The sequence below is a fragment of the Gobius niger genome, assembly GCF_951799975.1.
Source record: "Gobius niger genome assembly, chromosome: 12".
Classification (NCBI taxonomy): domain Eukaryota; kingdom Metazoa; phylum Chordata; class Actinopteri; order Gobiiformes; family Gobiidae; genus Gobius; species Gobius niger.
In genome coordinates this window covers 17142604-17163431 of record NC_136863.1, presented here as the reverse complement: position 1 = coordinate 17163431, position 20828 = coordinate 17142604, and the positions used below count along the sequence as shown (strand labels likewise).

The window sequence follows — 20828 nt, the reverse complement described above, 5'->3', positions numbered from 1 at the left end:
TGTGTGTGTGTGTGTGTGCGTGCGTGTGTGCGTGTGTGCGTGCGTGTGTGTGTGTGTGTAGGTGTGTGTGTGTGTGTGTGTGTGCGTGCGTGCGTGCGTGCGTGCGTGTGTTTGTGTGTGTGTGTGTGTGTGCGTGTGTGTGTGTTCGTGCGTGTGTGTGTGTGTGCGTGTGTGTGTGTGTGTGCGTGTGTGTGTGTGCGTGCGTGCGTGCGTGCGTGCGTGTGTTTGTGTGTGTGTGTGTGTGTGCGTGTGTGTGTGTTCGTGCGTGTGTGTGTGTGTGCGTGTGTGTGTGTGTGTGCGTGTGTGTGTGTGCGTGCGTGCGTGCGTGCGTGCGTGCGTGTGTTTGTGTGTGTGTGTGTGTGTGCGTGTGTGTGTGTTCGTGTGTGTGTGTGTAATTGGTGAGTAGAGGCAAAGTGCCAACTTTAGTGGAGCCAATGACTAATATCAAAAGCAAGTGATGCAAAGTGAGGTTTCCGATGAGGCCAGACGATGTAAATATGCTCAACGTTTGTTTAAATTCAAATTCATGAATGCGAGCTTCAGGTAGGACAAAGATTCAGTCGACTTTGTTCAGGAATATCTCTGTAAACTGGCAAGTGGGACACACTATTACAAACAAAGGCTTCTCTTTTAGTGTCCATTTCATGTGTTAGACTTTGGATCAGTGTTAATTTTGACATATGTCAACGTATTTTTTTGTGTTAATTTAGTTTTAGTCAAGATTTAGTCAAATTATTCTCTTCAATTTTATGCAAGTTTTAGTCGACTAGAATTTTGTGTAAATTTGGTCAACTAAATCTATGTTTAATTGAGTAAACATTACATTTATTACCTTTCCTAAAATCATATTTCATCGAGGTTGTCTGTTTGATCCGCACGTGAACAGAGCTGTTAGTTTGGCAGTGAATTCAAACTCTCATTAGACGTTTGGATGATTTTAGTGCTTCTTTTCATTTTTCATTTCATATTTAAGTCATAGTTTTAGATTTTGTTTCGGTGTAAGTTTAGTCAGTAAAGAGAATGACCTTGACTAAAATGATGACGAACTATTTTAGTTAAAGCCACACCGCGTAGAATTTTACCTTGAATAAAATTGAAATACAAGCATTTATTTTATGACAGATATTTTCATCATTGAAAGATACCTCATAAATGTACAAACAAACCTGAGCCTTTGCTGTGAGCGGCTCAGCTCCCCTAAGACATGACCGTAGCTTAAACGGGAGTGGGTACGTCCCCAGCTCGTTGCCATGGTGATGTTGACTAAAATCAGCAGAATTTGAGATTTAAACAGGCAAGATCCTCATCAAATCCAGTCTTTGATTACCCACTGCAGTAATAGCATTTTCTGTCGAGCTGGTCATGAGGAGCATGTTTTGTACTGATGGCAACAGTATAGTCCAAAATGTTACGCAGTGTGCCTTTAAATGAACAGTGCTTTGAATAGATTTCTCCTCTTTTAATTAAACCACACATCATGAGAGTCACAGGATCACGGTGGCAAACGCTTGTACGATTTGCAAGCAGCCTGAGATAATTCCATCAGCTATAAATGCTTTAGCCAGCCATATTCCTACAGATTGATGAAAGGGCTTGCTACTCTTGGCCAAGATTAAACACTGAACAGTGAACAAATGCTGCACAGTCCTTTCCCCAATGTGAGAGGCGGCGTTTAAAAAGAAATATAGTGTAATTAAGCCAAAACACTGGCTCACACGCTAAACACTCTTCTTCTGCCGCAGGAGGCGAACTTTAGGAAGTGCAGTGTACCGTGACACAACCTGACAGCACAGACCGCAATATATCTAACTCATGCACCAAAAAAAGCTTGTCACTCTACTGGTTTTACTTGTGCCCCAGGGGAAATCGAGGACTCAAGAGCAAAATGTCTCAGCACCGGAACCCACGAGCGGCGCTGTCCTCAGGTCGTAATGCTGCATCAAAGATATAGCATAATATTTCCAAGAATGTCCCGACTAAAAAGTGCAACAGACACACTAAAGTATCCGGAGACATAACCTGCTATCAAGTTTTCACCGTAAAACCTGATCTAAAACCTGTGCCGACACAGAGGGCCTGAAGGGGCTAAAAAGCTTTATGGCCTTCTCTGAAAGGAGCGCAGCAATGCCTAAGACCCTCAAAGCATTCAGAAGTGCAATACAACATAAAGTTGGGAGAAAGTTGATGAAAATTCTGAGGCGGCTCTGTGGAGTGGAGTGGGCGGAGTTTGCCTGTTGAGCCTGTGCCTGCGTGGGCTTCCTCTGTAGATATTCAGTAAAACAACCTCCAAGAACTTGTGATTGGGGTTGGCCTGCAAGCGGCACTGCACCCGGTTCTGTCTTACACCCGTATGTGGCCAATAAAGCACTTTAATCTTCTGTAGCACAACGGCGCCGAGGAAAACTGCAGCATTGAAACATGACAGTATTGCATTCATCAAAACAAATTAGAATTTAGAAAATGTATGGTTGAACAAACTAGCAAGATAATAACATGCAACATCTTAACCCCCACTTTAACCAAGTGCTTTTCCTCCTAATCGCCTTTACCTAAATCTTGCAGCTTCTTGATTGGAGAGCTCACAGCCTAGGCCAGGGCAACACCTCATTTGAAAGCTGAGACCTTTTACTCACTGTGTTGTTGTCCTTTGTTCAAAACGTTTTTTTTTTTAATCACTTTTTCTTCAGCTTTGTATTGCTTTTTCGTCACGTTTTTGTCCATTTTTGTCACATTTTCATCCTTGTTTTCGTTCACTGATTTTTTTTTTTAAGCTTTTAGATTTGGGTAAAGCCAAACAGGAGAAAATGTGCTTGGTTCAGGCAAGAGGTTAAAGGCCCTGTACCTGATACTTAATTTAAATGTTAGTTGTGGTTCAAGTCTGAATTCTTCACAGGGATGAATTTATGGGAACATCACAGTCACTGTCACTGTCACTGTCACTGTTTGGGCTTTACCCAAATCTAAAAGCTTCTGGCCTGGACATACAGCCTATAGGCCAGTGCAACGCCTCATTTGAAAGCTAAGACCTACGCAACGGATTGTAACTTTGTGGCGTTGTCACCTTTTTTGTGTGTGTTTTGGTCGTGTTTTGGTCACTTTTTCACTTTTTTGTCTCATGTAAGGCGCTTTGTGACTTTGTCTGTGAAAGGCGCTACACAAATAAAGTTCCCCTCTTTAGTCGTGTTTTTGTCGCTTTGATTGTTGCATTATTGTTGCTTTTCCAGCACTTTTTTGTCGCCATTTTTCTGGTCACGTTTTGGAAGTGCTTCTGTTGCGTTCTCATCTTTTTTAACTACTTTTTTGTCATTTTTGTTGCTTTCTCATCACTCTTTAGTCGTGTGTTTTTGACGCTTTTTTATCGTGTTTTTGTTGCTTTAACAGCACATTTTTGTCGATCTTTTGCCGCTTTTTGGCTCTCAGATTTGGGTAATGCTAAACTAGAGAAACTGTGCTTGGTTAATGTGTGGGGGTTAAGAGCTTTACCAACTCGTTCTCCAATTCCCACTACACACACATCCATACAAATGTATAAACATCAGCCAAGAGAGCTGTCAAAGTCATGTGACTAGTCAAGTACCAAAGTGCAAACGCTGGCCGTTCAACTAACAGAAAATGTGTTGACAGAACATTACATCATCTCCAGAACTCAAACTACATGATATTTGAGGCAGATTTAACTCAATCGGAATCAAGAGCCCTTGATCCATCTCAGGCTGGGCTTTAACTCCAGCGATTAATTTGGGACCATGGATTCCTTTTGTTTCTGAGCAATTTCTCAGATGCAGCAAAACTCTCCCAGTGTGGCGTATTTAGCTCTCACGTACAAAAACAACACACCCGCACCATTCCTGTTTGAAAAAAAATGCAACACAGAGGGGAATATAAAAGATGAACATTTAAAACCAGGACTAGTCTGGCTTGCTCCAAAACATTACAATTGAGTCATTTCTGTGCGACAATGAGGCGAGATTCAGATCACGTTGCTGGACTGAAATTTCACTTTGTGGGAAAGGGAAGAAAGTCTACAAAGCGCTGTAATATCAAGGAGGTAGCGAGCACGAGAGAGAGAGAGAGAGAGAGAGAGAGAGAGAGAGAGAGAGAGAGAGAGAGAGATGGGCCTGCGGATGAGTGATGTTAAGGAAATGAGTGAGCGGGAACGGGGAGTAAAGAAAAGCAATTATCTCCTCACATCCGGATGCTGTGACAGAGGCTGACAGACAGGGAGAGCTGCAGCTTATTGTTAACGCTTTCATCATGGCTGCCGGCCCAACACAGTCCTTCCCTTAGCTCTGTTTTGCTATTAATTCACTGTGTTAACTGCTAAGGGATAGGTTCAAACCCCACTCCTGCCTTTTGATTGTTGCACCTTACCACTGGCAGTGTCCCGTAGGCCTGCTTGTATATATTTATGTGTGTTTTCTGTTTCTAAAAGACTGGAGTCCTCGTGGAACTCATCCATCAAAGCATAGGCACTGAGAGCGGGGCTGCCTTTGCTCCAGTGACAGACGAGAGAAGTGTCGAACAAACCATCACATCTCGGAACAATCGCATCCCTATGTGAAATACGACGCACGGCGAAGTCGCTATCGAACGGCGTATTAGAAGCAGCTAACCTGAAACATACATGAAAGTGCGAGAGAGGTGGAGAGAAAGGTGCTAAATTAAAAATGATAGTGTCTTGATGGGGCTGTAAGTGGTGTTCTGGACCCAAGCTGGCCCTCCCGTTATAAATGCTTAATGTGGCTGTACGCTACAACTTCTTTCGCAGGGTTTCCCGTTTTTTTGCGTGGCTGCCCCGGATCACGCACATGCAGGGGGGGGGGAGAAAAAAGCTCGACAACGCAGTCAAGCCCATCTGAGGCAGCCTTGAACGTACATCTATTTACAGATATCTGGCATTTGTTAAAAGAAAAGAAAAAGGGGGGCATCAAGAAACAATGAAAGTAAATCTGAACCCAAAGCAGGGCAGGGTATTATGTCAAGGTGACTTTGCAATACCACAGCCACTGATAAGAGCTAATAGTGTCAGCAATCCTCCACAAGTCTCTGAGCCGCTCACTTAATATGTGTCGATGCAGCCAGATACTTTCAGCAAAGGAGGAGAAGGGTTTCCTTAAAGGTGCTAAATTCAGCATGGGAGAAGACTTGGCAACAGCTTGAGTTTTTTTTTTTTTTTTTTTTTTTTAAATGCCCATCACGTAAGTTGATCAGTCATTAGTCTGTCATCTTATTCCTGCTGTATTTGATTGCGGCACCGGCTCTCGTCGACACACCATCCATCACTGGAACAAACATCACTGATGAAACAAACGCTATTCTGACAAGTGTGATGCATGGTACAAAGTATTTTAATGCTGTGATACACTACATTATAATGCCATAAAATTTAAGCTACTATACTATATATGCAGGGATAAAATGTCCTCGGTTTAGTCGTTCTCAAACCAACCACCCGTTATACGACCTATAATCTTTAAACTTCCAAGTCGCACCAGATCTAGATCAAATCAGGAATAAGATTCTATAATAGTACTAGATAAGGGTTGAACTGGGTGTAAACTGTCTGAACCAGGAAAACACTTAATCTCATTGTATTATAAATGAAATCATCGCAAATTGATACATGAAGTATAAAGTTGAGAGTTGCGAACCAGCACAGTCTACTTTTTCAAATATTACAAGCATAAGAAAGGCAAGATCAAATTTGAACAAAGTTAGATCTTGTTAGCAACATCTTAGACCAATTATGCAACCCCTTTACCCCAATAATAGTAGAAAAAACTTTCTTCTTCTAACCCTAATTGATCCCCAAGTGTTTACATGTAGCCTAAAAGTCTTGCTTTGATGTTTAGGGTTTAATTGCTAGGACAGACAAGGCTCGGTACTCCTATTACAAGGATGAGCTTTCTGAGGACTAGTCAGGAGAATGTGCAAAAACACAAAACAGACTGTTATATATATGTCCATGTAATAATACATTTGCACATGAAGTGATATTTAATCTGTTTACTCCATTTAACTTAGGCTATAAGTGCTTCAGTGTTGGTGTATTCATTTTGCATATTGCTTTTTGTATTTGGAGCTTTAGGGTGAAGCTATAGGACATTCCACAAAACCATTTTCATATTGCTATTGATTAAATATCAGGTTGAGATACACTTTGCCAATATTTTATTGCCCATTTCCACTTTACCGCACATATTACAGATTTCTTTTCAACGTTTACTGCAAAATCTTTAAACTCATGCAGGATTGTAAACCAGTCATCTTTAGTGTTTGTAGTGTACACCTCTGTCTGTATGCAAATAATCAGGAAAAAGCCTAAAGTCATTTGCAAAGGGTGGAGCGCAATAGTGAGTATACAGAAGTGCTCGAAACAGAACCAATCAGACAGACACTTTAAAGCAACTATTGACATAAATATGATCAAATTTAGGAAATTTATATTTGGTTTGATCTCACATCCTCTCACATTCGGTCCTCACTGAGCACAAACCTCTTCCATAATGATTCGTAGGCCCACATCACTGGATACCATGACCATCTCCAGAGGTGGAGCCAGGCTAACGGTCAGAATCACCTGACCGGAGGATTAACCTGTGCATGTTTTGGGGTGATTGGGGAAAGTGGAGCACACGGAGGAAACCCATCCAGACAGGAGGGGGCCAGTGACTGAGTGGTTGGCACAAGAGCAGTAACCACTCACTGTGCCGCCAGTGAAGTCTAAAAGATAAGTGCTGCATATGATATGCTGTGTTAAGGGTTGATCTCAAAGATAATTTGGTTGTAATCAAATTTGCAATGACAATATTGTGTCAGGCATCACAGAGAAGGCACAGCACATATCTCACAACACTTCCTGCTTAAACATGCACCAAACTTCTTTAACAAAACATTTAAATACTCATTTACATATCATGATATGATTTCTTGTCTGTGTGCAGTATTTTGCACAGTATTGTTTGTTTTCCAAGAATGTATTATTGCACATATGACAAATATCATATTGTTTAGCAATTACATAACACATCATCATTTGAATAATTGTAATGGATAAAAATAACCCATATCATTACTTTTGCCACAGTTGAGCAGCCCTTATATATGTATTAGACGATAACATTAAATCCTGTACATACTACACGTATAGAGTTGAAAATGTCTTCTCATTTTGTCATTTTAGTATAGTACTATTTGTGGTGAAATATACAATGTAATGAATATAATAATTTCAGTGATAAAATAAAGACAAACTATTTTTATGAGATCAGATCAGATTCTCTTGTGCTCCACAGTCTCTTGAGTGGAAATGCTGTATTTGTTATGGTTTGTGTTTTGTTCCCCTCCTCTTTGTGTTTTTTTTGCCTTCTGTGCAGAGCTGGCGGTTGACGGGGGCGTGGCTGGCACATGCAGCAATGAGGCACACCTGGACTTGATTGGGAACCAGCCTACATATACTCTGCTCAGTCCTCTCCACACTGCCAGATAGATGCCTTACCTGCTTTTTGTCCAGACGTATTTTTGTAATTCTTACATGTCTCCGTCTTTGCCCAGGTTGGTTCTCGCTCTGGGTTACCTCTGCTCCGTCCTGGTTCTACTTGCTGCCTGCCTGCCCCGTCGCCTCAGCCTCTTCAGTTTTTGTTTTGTTTGTTTTGGAAATAAATTGGTAAAACTTACCTGCCTCAGTCTCCGCTTTGGGGATCCTCCTCTGCAAACCTTAACAGTATTTATTTATTTCTGAATTAATGGCTGCAGCCTAAAGCAATACATTGACAACAGTACATGATATAACATGTTGGGGCGATTATGTTTCCTCATAATGTTGCTACATTTCATTTTGACCTTGCTTCTCGGTTTTCAGCCTTACCCACTGCCTCAGTGAGGCAGATGGGGAAAGAATATACTGCAATCTAATGCTTGACCTTTGACTCTTGAATTGATGGCTCTTTGTATCTGAGCTTATAAGCTTTATCTAAATAAACAAATATGTATTGCTGAATTTTGTTTCATTTCCCGTCCTGTCAGCAGTAAAAAGTGAACTGTTGTCTTTTGTGGTGAATAACACTATGAAATAAGTGGACTATTTTAGTGCCACCGCACAACTTGCATCCTTTGGTCCTCGACAGCAAGACATCACACAGACTAGATCAGCGAAACACACGCTGCCAGGTACATATACAACCGATGATTTATTCATCATTTCTTGACAATCTCTTGTAGAAATTGCAAAGATAAATCTTCCCCAATCCCGAATGACCTTTTCCAGTCATGCCGTCTTCCTGTTTGCTCAGCGCACTGCCTTTGCACAAACTGATGAGCATCCACAGGCTTTTTAGTTTGAATTTAACACGCAAACAATTACTTGTAAATTAACCCAAAACAGTTCAACAACAACACACATAGTACCTTGTCTCTATTGAAAAGCTGCAGATGTAACTTGAATGTCCCACTTGGACAGAATGTTCCTATGTCTAGACGTGTAATGATGCCTGCATTATAAATACTGATTTTGTGCATTCATCCTGGAAACGTAAATATTGTCAGGGAAATATAAATGAACTGAAAGCACAGAACAGAGTGACACGGCTGCCCTGAAACTACCAATTAGTGCCAGCTGAGTCAGCAGCTTTACACTGTGTACATGACCTCTGAATAAGTGAGCAGGGGGACGCATTTAAATAAAGAGGAATCTAAATTACTTCAAACCCTTTCCGATTGTTATACAGGTTTCTTCAAGGCAAATGTATTAATTTATTGGTATATTTGGTTGGGGCATGTTGAACACACCACTCCGGATTGTAGCCATGGGCTCATTTGCATCCGTTGTCTTACAGTGGCACTCTCAAACACACTCTCATTCGTCCTGGCCTATTGTACATGTTTTTCGTGGCAGGGGAAAACGGAGTACACGGGAGTACACAGTAACCTGCAACATGCAAACTCCACACAGAAAGGCCCCGTCCAGGTGGGAATTCAACCTGGGACCTTCTAGCTGTGAAGCACGAGCGCTAACCCTGTGCTACTATGATAAGTAAAATGACTTATCATTGTTCACCTCAAGAGATATGTACCCCAAGAAGCCAGAAGAGTTACTAATTTCCAATATCTCTAGTGTTTTACAGTAAAATGGGATGGCCTAGTATCTGCTATACATTTACAATTAGTAATCACTTGCAATGGTGGTTAGTTTCATAAAGGCTACAAATGCCATTATACATTGTCACTTGCAGGCCTTGGCCTTCAGGGGGCTCTAAGCAGAATTTAACTAGGGGCCCTCACTATGTCAGCCTCGCACAGATTCAACAAATGATGATTCACATTCCACACACCACACACCACACAGCATCTCCCCTTACACAACACCAACAATAAGGCACAGGAACAATACAAGAGGTAGAGACATCATTCTTTCCTGTTTTCATGTGATTTTACTGTAATACAGCCTGGTACAGTCTGCAGTAACATTATCAAATGTATATGTCAATTTGAATAGAGGGCCCCCTTGAAAACGAGATTCCTCTTGAAATAAATAAAAACGTCAAATATGTGTCATCTTATAAAATGATGCCAGTTTGAGCCTTGGTCTGCATGAGCTCTAAACACAAGGTCAACAGGCTTAAGAATACTTCAACCTAAAGCTCTAGACAAAGGATTGTAAAACCCTATGTTTGAGCATCATGCACATTGCACATGTTTATGATTTATGATTTGGACCTGGCTGTATCAGAGGCATGTGACTTGTACAAACCAAAATACAACACCTTTTTGATCATAGGCTCAGACTGCAAGATCAATTAGGCCTAATGTACAGAAAGAAAAGAAAAAAACATTGGGTGGTGCAAATAGGATAGCTATTGGGTCAAGTGGGTGTGTTTTTTATTTGACCTAGCCTACCTAAAAAATGAATATTTTGGTATAATTAAGTCGGCAACATTTGGTGAACGGTTGAACCTTTGTCAATCAGTTTAGTTGTCTTTAGCCTGTTTAGTTCAGCTTGTTATAACAAACCCATTGACCCAGACCTGACCCCCCACTCTCACACTCACACGCGCGCGCATACCCGCGCACACTCTGTTACAGCCTTTTTTCCCAGCCATGTCAGTCAGAGGTACGGTCAGAGAAGAACGGCTCAGTGAGCACACAGTGAGCAGCCCAGTCTGTTAGAAAAGAGGATTTGTTCACTTCAAAGAGACCGGCACCCCTAGACCACGCCCACTAGATTAACACGCAATAGCGTCATGACGCAGCATACAGACGCTCCATCAGCCGCTGGTTAAAGTATTGTCACACTGGAACAGGTACTGTCATAAACTAACTCATCCTGTAAATAAAGACCGATCGCCGAGTCAGCGCTGCTCATCTGCCGAGATGGAGGCGCCCTCCCGTCACAGCAGGTAGGACTGCCACAGCTGCCGTTAGCCGCGCTAAGATAAGCCTCACGGTTGTCAAGGCTACACTGTAGACAATCATCCACATTCATGTAGCTAACTTACTTACTGCTGTAAGCACAGAGACTACTAACAACATATAGCTTCAGCTTGAACGCATTGTTCATACAGTAATAGTTGTAGTAAATGTATTGTGTTGTTTTGTTGACTGCATTATAACAATTAACATGCGCTACTGTTAGCTTATTCCTAAACAAACTCATTTCAATGTTTGGCTGATCCAGTCTTTCAGGTTTTATGATTACCTTGGACTTGAGTCATGCATTGTTCCATTGTGTAATGTCGGCTCAAATGAACAGGAAAGCCACGATGAAAAAACAAAACTTTACCAAGCTCGCCAGTGTTCGTGGTCCGGGGGGCTTGAGATGTGTGTAGCACCATGGACAGCTCCGAGCCGCAGCCCTTCAGCTAACCCTGGCTCCTGGAGGGAAATCCTCCGTCTGTTGCAGAAGGAGGCTCGGTTATGTAGCCTATACATCGGCTATGTATTATTATACCCCACATATTATTTAGCCAACTTGATGATCATGCTGGCCTATCGTGTAAATTTCACACATAAGTCTGTAGCCTAGGTTGTATGTGCTGGCTTTTTATTAAACTTGTCTGCTTCATGGATTATCTATTAAATATTACATGTGCTGTTATTCATTTGCAACCATAGTTTGCAATTTTCCAGATTTAAGGCAGTCAATGCTGTCACGTATTATCCTGCTGCAACTGACACCTGTGGCTTTAAAAAGCAGCTCTGAAAGTGACTGCTACAAAAAGTGTTGTTAGGCGTCACTTAAAAACGTCTTGTAACAACAGCTCAGACAAGTTTGTATAGTTATTATTTACATATCTACAAAGCACTGCATACCGGGAGCTGGGGTCAGTGTTTCTGTTATCAGACACAACTGATGTTTAACTCTTATACCATGAGTTACTTTAGGTAATATCAACAATTGTTTTTGTTTATTTTTCCAGCTTTGAAGAGTGCACTGAGACAGCAAAGTGGCTGCTGAATCGAACAAAAATATGTCCAGTATTGGCCATCATCTGTGGTTCAGGTCTGGGTGGTCTGGCTGACAAGCTGGAGGAAAGTGTTACATTCAATTATGAAGACATCCCTCGATTTCCCACCAGCACTGGTACAGTATTCCCTCTGATAAACATGTTTTAAAGCTTGACATGTTGTATCTTATAGTTTTTTGTCAACTGCAGTGCCAGGTCATGCCGGTAAGCTGGTTTTTGGGAGGCTCATGGGGCATGACTGTGTTTGCATGCAGGGGAGATTTCACTTCTATGAGGGCTATAGCATACACACGGTAAGATTTACTTCCCTTGTTTTTCTTTTATTACTACTTATTTCCTCTAATGGTTGCTTTTTAAATGTAAGTTTTATTTTCTTAAGTTTTATTCTATTTTTTTAATTTTTTAAAATTAATTTACCATAATGTTATTCCGCTAAAGGAGATCAAAAGACTCAGGTAGACTTGGTGTTTGCTCAATAGTGTACCCTGTGCTGCTGTTACAATTGTATAATATAATTTTATAAAGGCCATAACTTTCCTGTGGGAGTGCAGTGTTGCTTTAGTTGGTCAGTAACTGCAGCGTGGTCACTGTGTCAAGTGCTTGGCCTTTGGTCTTTTTATACATGTTAGTTTATGCATATACTACAAGCTCTCACATGAACAATAACTCAATTTAATCATAAAACTGAGTTACTCTTTCAGCAGGTGGTTAACACTCCCTGTTTTACCAAAAGACAAAGTCATATGACAATGGTGTTGTTCAGTAATAAAACACAGACACTAGCTTTGATTTTTTTTTTTTTTTTGAACGTTGAACCCAACCCAATTCTTATACAAAATATAAAACTCCAAATCATGGCGGCACCCACATGAACTTCCGGAATAAGGTGAATAAGTCCAATGAGAGTAAACTGTATCACGTGTTTCCTTCAGGTGGCGTACCCCGTGCGTGTCTTCTCACTGTTGGGAGTGAAAACTGTGATTGTAACAAATGCTGCAGGAGGACTCAATGCCAGCTACAACGTTGGAGATATTATGATAATCAAGGATCATATTAACATGCCAGGCTTTTCAGGACAAAACCCATTGTGTGGACCAAATGATGAAAGGTAGCTTCATGTTTTATTAGCATCGATAGTAATAGTGTGATAAACTGTCGTAACCACAGTATCAGTATAATGTATTGCTGTATACAGTGTGTTTAAGTACTATCGTCACTCCTGATAAATCTCAAATTCACCATGTGGGTAACTTTGTGATGGCGTTTTTAAAACATCTGTGCCCACAAAACTCAATTCACTATAAGTTCTCCAGCAGTGATTCATTGGATGTTTTGGATGACATGTCATTGCATCTGAAATTGCACTCAAAATAACATCTTTCCTCTGACGTACTGCAAGAGACTGATGTTTAGAACTATCGTGTAACTTCCACCTTTCACACCAGTTCAGGGGCACCTTCTGAAGTCATATTAACAAATAAACAAACATCATTAGTCATAATAATGATAATAATGGCTTACACTTGTGCTTTACAAGCCTGTTTTACCAAGCTTCTCAAAGCGCTACACTGTAGTCATTATTTATTCACACCATACTTAGTGTTAAGCTACCATTGTAACTACAGCTACATTCTGGCCTATTGTTCATGTTTTTAGTGGTAGGGGAAACTGGAGTACCCGGAGGAAACCTACGCAGACAAGTGGAGAACATTAAAGCTCCACACAGAAAGGCCCCCCCTCCCCAGGATCGAACCCAGGACCTTGTAGCTGTGAAGCGAGTGCTAAACGCTGTACCGCGATACCACCCGTCAGGCACTAACAATGGCCTCTATGCATTTCCCTCTAGGTTTGGAGTACGTTTTCCCTGCATGTCGGATGCTTATGATAGCGAGCTGAGGAGCAAACTGAGGGGTGCAGCTGAAGCCATGGGGGTGGCACACTTCCTTCGAGACGGAGTTTACTGTATGTTGGCCGGGCCTTCATTTGAGACCATTGCAGAGTGCAAACTTCTGCAGAAGCTGGGGGCTGATGCTGTTGGTATGTGCAGTTTAACTTTTATAACTCAAGTTCCAATATTTGTTTAAAATTCTACACAAGTATTTAATTATTTATACATACAGATACATTCAGATTCTAAACATACTGTATTATTATTATTGACACATTATTCTTCATTATTATATTCATATTCATTGTAGTACTTAGAGTTGTTTGAGATACAGTCATTCACAGTCATTATATGTGTAATAATGAATTATTTGGGGGTCATTTATTATAACAGGTGCTAAATAGCAAGTGCAAGCTGAAAAATAAAATAGGCTATTCTGTTTCCTTGTTAAACTTAAAAGACCATTTAATGTTGCCTCTATTGCAGTTTTTTTTATGTAAACGAGAGAATAAAATGCAGAAATGACTGCTGATCCACTTTTGCACATGCTTCTTGCTTTGTACATGACTGCCTTTGAGTATACTGAATGCACATGAAGTAATAATTACCATGACAGCAAGCACTATTATATCCTTTTTTCGAGCTGAAGCACTTACAATACAGCATGAAGTTAAAAAAAATGCAAGTTACAAATTTATCAGGAACAAGACTATCATTTTAAATGTAAATGGTAAATGGTAAATGGTCTCAACTTATGTAGCGCTTTTCCACCTACATTAGGCACTCAAAGCGCTTTACAGCAAGGATCCACTCACCCATTCATACTCTCATTCATACACCAATGTACGCAGACACTGGGGGCAATGTGGGTGAAGTGTCTTGCCCAAGGACACAACGACAATGTGCACTTTCAGGAGGTGGGATTCGAACCCCCGACCTTCCGATCATGAGACGACCCGCTCTACCATCTGTGCCACTGTCGCCCGCCTGTGTATTTGTCTTCTTAGGCATGAGCACTGTCCCAGAGGTGCTGGTGGCTCGTCACTGTGGCCTGCGTGTCCTGGGACTGTCTCTTATTACCAACAAGGTGATAACAGACTACGACAGTGAAGAGAAAGCAAACCATGAGGAGGTTCTGCAGACCTCTCAAAGACAGACCAAGCTGTTCCAGGATCTTGTCTGTAAATTTCTCTCTGTGTTGTCAATGTGATAACTACAAACATGTCATATAAATCAGGACAGTTCAGTCACAGTTAATGTGTGACCTGCACCTGCAGAGAACTATGTAGGTTAGGGTTGTGGTACTTTTAGGGTTGGCTTTCATTTTTATAGTGAGCCACAGAGGTAACTTTAATCATTATGAAAGTGCAATAAAAATAGAATAAATGTTATTTTAAAATAACTATATATTTGTAGTGCTTAGAAGGACATATGTAAAAAATGTATAATGATAAGAAATTATTGATATTTATCTTTAGAATCATAAAAGTAGAAAATTGCTTATATAAAGAGAGTTATTTTTGTGCAAAATGAAGATTTCCCTTGTCACAATGCGTAATCCTAAAAAAAACTAAGAGCACCCACTATCTGTAGGTCACATTAGTATTCCTTAAAGACTGTATAGGATCTGCTTACAGCCCTCTGTGATATTTCATATTGAGGTTGTACCAGGAACTGTCAGATGTTTGAACAAAGCTGCACACACTAGAGTCCACTGCGCTGTATGTGACAGGAATGTCTTATATGTACTTTTCCACTTCATACTCCACAGTGCTGCCGCGGGCCCCTGCCCATCAAATCTACCTCCTAAATGACATGTATTGTGAACAATACTCTCCCTTAATGATAAACTGGTAGCAGTCATCAAGCTCACAAACTTTTAGTAGGTAAGTCAGTAAGTAAGTAAGTAAAGCTTATTTATAAAGCGCTTTTCACAGATAAAATCACAAAGTGCTGTTCAAGGGAATAGGTAAAAACAAACATTTACCCTGAGAAATAGTAATCCTGTAACAAGAAGACTTTCTATCCAAGAGGACGTCGCTTATACGAAGAGAGAGGACTGAGCTGTGGTTTACACCCTCACATTCATTTCCTCGTTTGCATCACACTGCCTTGTGTTCTTCCTGTTGTAAGGCTGTTGTACATAACATCGCCATTGGTCATGGTTCTTTCTCCATCCCGAGTACTTCCCTCTTTAAAGCGCTAAGTCTGGAGTTACCAGATCTGAAAGTGCGCTCCTACTAAGTCCAAAATGTTATGTTATAGTCTGTCACCAGTTCTGTTCATCACTTTTATGTGACCAAGAGTAAAGGCGCCATGCTAATCCCCCATACAGCCATTGGGTCACAAAAAGGTAAATTACACACAAATATAAAGTGTTTTTTGCATAAACAGTTGCTCTAAAGTTGCTTAATGAAAGTCAAATGAACACAATAAATGAAAAACACACAAAAAAAAAAAAAAAATGGTTATAATTAGACTCTCCTAATCTCTTTACATGAGTTCTAGAGTAGAAATCACAGTCTCAAAATGGCCGTGTGAGCTTGATGTTTAGTTGATTTGGAACCATAACTAAGTCCCATTTAGAATTATTTCAGCATCTGTGGGTTGAAGTTTGACTCTAGAGACAAAGTATGTTATAAAATTCTGCTTCATTGCCTTCTGCACACATCCAGGCTTGGGACCATATGCACTTAGTCAACACATGGTTGTTCCCCCTTGTCCAAATTATATATGAAAATCAAGATTCAATTAAGGCTAGTCAAAAGTAACAATTACTATTTCACTCACTGTTCTTCTGTTTTTTTATTGCTGCATTAAGTTGTGACGTGTGACTTGAATAAAGTGCTCCTTGAAGCCTGTTCTCACATCAAAGACTGCTGCCAATAAAAATCACGCAGATGAAAGTTCAGTGCTGGCTTTTTCTGTCACGGATGAGTGCAATGGTGAAAATATGTGCGCTTAAACTATACTCTCCTGAGACCTATCCCAGGCTTCAGTTAATATGGGTATGTCAAGATGAGGAGCAGTTTATTATATTTCAAACATAATGAAATATTGTAGCTCGAGAGGGATTCATTCTAAACCAGCCCTACGTTACTTCCTCCACGAGATTGAGATGAAATGGCTCTTCTGTTCCCGGCTTCTCTGCGTTACATAATTCATCTACGTACAGCCCACTGTGGAGCTAAAATATTCATACAAATGACGAGGCCAGAGCGACAACAGTTGCACAACATACACGTCTTAGATCAAAGAGCATTTAACAAACCTGTCAAGCCAACATATGCATGGGTCCAAAATGATAAGGACCATTACCACAATGGTTCTCTTAGTGGTAAAAATACAAAATACAAAACAAAACAATAAGTAAAGGCACTACATCTACATCTACACCTGAACTGGATTGCCTTAAAAGCCCTATACCTGTTTTTTTTTTTTTTTAATAACAAAATAATGAAGGAGGAAGCCACAAAATTACAATGCTATTGGTCCAAACTCATTCCTAACATATTTGTAGCATCCCAATTCTTCACAGGTATGAGAAAACTCGCCTGGAAGTTCATAAACTTGTTCCAGATGCTTTACAATTAGATGCACAGTGTTTTTCCCACAAATGGGCAGCACGGTGGTGCAGAGTGTAGCACTTGGCGGGGCCTTTCTGTGTGGAGTTTGTATGTTCTCCCCGTGTCTGCGAAGTCCACTTAAAACAGGTATATTAGGCCAGGATGGCAGTGACAAAGACAAAGTAAATGTTCCATTACAGAAGAAAAAATATCAGGTTTAGTGCTGCTTATTTAGGACACAAGGAAAGATTTCTCTGTGTATGGACATGCCATTCCCGATTTGAAAGCTCAGAACCTCCTGAATTCAGTCACTAAGCCTTATTCTGCACCAGAGTCCTTTTTTGCTCATTTCCAAACTGGTTTTACATTGTTTCTCGAAAGCCAAAGTGTGGGGCAAGTTCTTCTTTCTGATTGGACAGTTAGTTTAGAGAACAAAAACAAAAACATGTTTATATGTAATATGTACAATATTGCAACAGTTACCAGTGCAATCAATAGACTACTTGATTTTACATCTGGGGACAAAAATAGGAACATTTACAAACCCTTCCTTAAAGGGACTAAATGCAAGTTGGTCATTTTTGTGCTCACTACTGCCACCTCAGGTCTTAGGCGTGACTGTAGGTTCTATATTAAAGGGGCTGGATGCAAGTAAGCCATTTTATACTCACTACTGCCACCTCAGGCCATATGTGTAACTGCACCTTCTATATTAAGCTCGTGCATGGCGGCAATTCGGGTCCGAAGTGACACCTTTTTGAGTGACAGTGCAGGATTTTAGAGGCAGTTGTGGTGAACAGGTCTGGGCTCATTCTACACATTAGGACATGATTGGGACATGTAGTGGGAGGAAAATACTTCATTTTAACATTTTTAAACCCTGTATAGTCCCTTTAAGTATTCAAAACGACATATATTCTATTTTTGAATGGTAAAAAAAGAAATTGAATGCAGTCGTAAAACATGTTTTGTGTATAACATACTGTATGCTACGTTTTTATTTGTCCTCATGAAATTTTGGAGATACAGCCTGTGCCAGGAGAAGTCTCATTGAGATAACAAATCTCCTCTCTTGCGTCTTGGCCAAGAGGCTGCCTCTTCACAGCCAGGGGTACAAGTTAATTCCATAAAAACAACTGAGAACTAGCACAGTAAACAAATATAATAAACATATAATCATCACCACAATTGGTGCACCCAGAAAGAAAAAAAACAACGCTTTCATACAGAAGCAAATTGCATTATTATGTTGGGGAGTACAGTTCATCCTCTACAAAGGGGAATAGAAGCTTTGTTTTATTCAGCAGAACTATTACTAAAAATAGCAGCATGTTCCACAGTTCACTTGTATCTTAAACACCGGATGCTTGTCATTTTGAGCAATCCTCTTTCTTTTGGAAATGAACATACAGGAGAACAGATGACATAGATTCACATTGGCACTTGGAGAAAGTAGAGTATACGATTTGGAGTTTTGGTTGGGAAATGTAAGGGAAATAGATCTACATACAAGAAAGTAAATGTACACTTTTCATCAACCTTGAGGGATCATGACTGTGCACCCTTCAGTAACCATTCAGGGTGAGTCCCATTCCTTAGTCCTCTATACTACAGAGGGCTTGAAGATGTGGCAGAGTAAGATGGATTCTGGTGATCTAAAAGATGTTTTTTGGGGGTGGATCCTGTCCCGCAGAAAATGAGTCCTCAAATAGACGCAGGACAGCAGTTGGACTAGTGAGGAAGACAGTGGTTTGCACAGAGATGAAGATAACAGTGACTTAAGTGAGTGGGAGAGTGAAGTGTGTTTGACTCGGCAGTCCCCGCAGGCTGGCGACAAGCCTTATCTCTAATGTAATGTTGATCTATCTATTGTCACCATGCCAGCTAAGCCCAGAGCCCACTATCGATTATTACAGGGTGAAAAGGGAAGCTGAGGAAATAGAGGGGGCCAGGTCTGCTGAGTGCACAATCCTAAACAACATCACGTAAAGTTGGACTTTCTTTGAAGCAGTACAATAGCTACGAAGCTGATGCGGATGTACCTTCATGTAGCGATCAGGGGAGCTCCAGTCGGCCGAGGGGACTGCTACAAGCGGGAGGAGCAGGGGACTGGGGAGGGTGCGTCTGACTTTCACACGCCGCTTTCCAAAGTGAGCTGCCAGCCGTGTGTCAGCACAATAGCAGAGGAGGGTGAATCTGGAAAATTACCGCTCCACCTCTGTGCAAATGTGACAGCAAAGTTCAACAGCACATTGAGATGAATACGTGCTTAGTTTATTTGCAACTGCCGTTCGTTTTGATTGTGTAAAGAGTGCAATTTTAATCTTGCCTTTTCGATTCTTAAAACAAAGATTATCCTCATTATTATGCAACAGTATTACATATAATTGTATGTGTATCAATGATGTCAAATTAATAACAAAGATCAAAATCCAATCATGGTAAGCATCATGTATTAGAAGCAGGCTACACGTAGGACTATAGAAAGCATCACGGCTACAGGTGTGGGGATGCATATAACCATTTAGTTAGCTAGTCAAAATGTTCAGTGGTTCAATTTGGGAGAAGTAATGTCCACTAAGCTTAAGAGAGAATGGAGGATGGTGCATAAACTCATGCAAAGGGTGCTGTTATGCTCTAACAGTGTCCATTGCCCTCTCCCGACATGCCACTGTGTTACCTGAGAAGGAGAGCTTGGAGCATGACTCAGATGCAGTTGGCTGACTTGTATTTGTCCTCTGTGCACTGGTCTCAGAGGAGCTCACAGTCCCTTCAGTCTGACACACTGCACATCACCAGGGAGAACACACCCTAATGCACCCGCCTTTTACTACTGTTTATTATTGCACCAGCTCTGTTTGGTATCGCATCTTGCTGACACAGCAATATGCTCACACTGGGGTAATGGAAACCTATGCTATGCTGGCATCATATTTATGTGAGAAGAACGTGAATAAAGTTCCTTTGAAGATGGATGACTAAATAGGGAGCGCACAATGTTAATAAACACTACATCAAACTGATAGATACTGTCAGGTTCTGTGATCTGAACAAACCACTGAGAATAACCTGACACTGAAATTATCACTTCAATAATCCCACTACTTGTTATAGGCCGTTGATAACAAGATAAAAGGTGTCCCCTTTCACTATTTAGTCATTATAGTTATTCTGAGGACGACTAAATACTGGCCACTTTACACAATCATATTGATCTCGTCATGATTTATGGCTGTAATATGTCTTAAATTGTATCTCCACATGGGAAAAAAAGCTGGCACAAAATTGTATTGTCTCCTCCGTCAAAAAACAAATGAACTAAACTACAATTATTTTCACCCCTAATATCAAAAAACAGGCCACCGTTTCTCCAGACATATCTTCTTGCCTGAGCTTAGACGAGTTGATGCGTACCTGTCTGGTCTTTGTGCGTGCCCTCAGTCACGCAAAACGACCAAAGATGTTGCCAGCATTTGGCCTCTTCCAATGTAATCCTATAGCTCCAAACGGGGGTGAAGTTGGAAGCTACCACGCTCGCACCAGACATAACATATCCCATCCCATTTTTTAACAACCTGAACCCAAGTGCCCCTATATCGCCTCTTAACTACGAATTGTTCTATGTGCGGTGCTATCCACCAGCATTTGTGCTTTTGAAGGAAATACTAAAAAAGATAATTCTGATTTTCCCCTGTTTTTTCTCTGTTCGTGCATCTCTTCTGGTTCATCAAAGTAGAACAGCTAATGACAACCTTTTTTTTTCTTTTCTCCTGGGTTTTACATTTATCATGAAGCCTAATCACTATACTGGCTCGGGGCTTAGACTGAGTTCTAATTAAGTCATTGAAGCATCACACGCACACACACACACACACACGCACACACACACGCACACGTACGCACACACACAGA

At 40.8% G+C, this 20828-nt stretch overlaps 1 protein-coding gene across 1 annotated transcript; it reads left to right on the top strand.

Moving 5' to 3' along the window:
• The first annotated feature begins 10102 nt into the window (after positions 1–10102).
• pnp6 (purine nucleoside phosphorylase 6) lies at positions 10103–15130 on the top strand. The gene is made up of 6 exons (XM_079567346.1): positions 10103–10394; positions 11415–11578; positions 11652–11755; positions 12395–12570; positions 13309–13499; positions 14358–15130. The coding sequence occupies exons 1-6, from the start codon at positions 10369–10371 to the stop codon at positions 14558–14560; spliced, it is 864 nt and encodes a 287-aa protein (XP_079423472.1). The 5' UTR covers positions 10103–10368; the 3' UTR covers positions 14561–15130.
• Positions 15131–20828: the final 5698 nt, after the last annotated feature.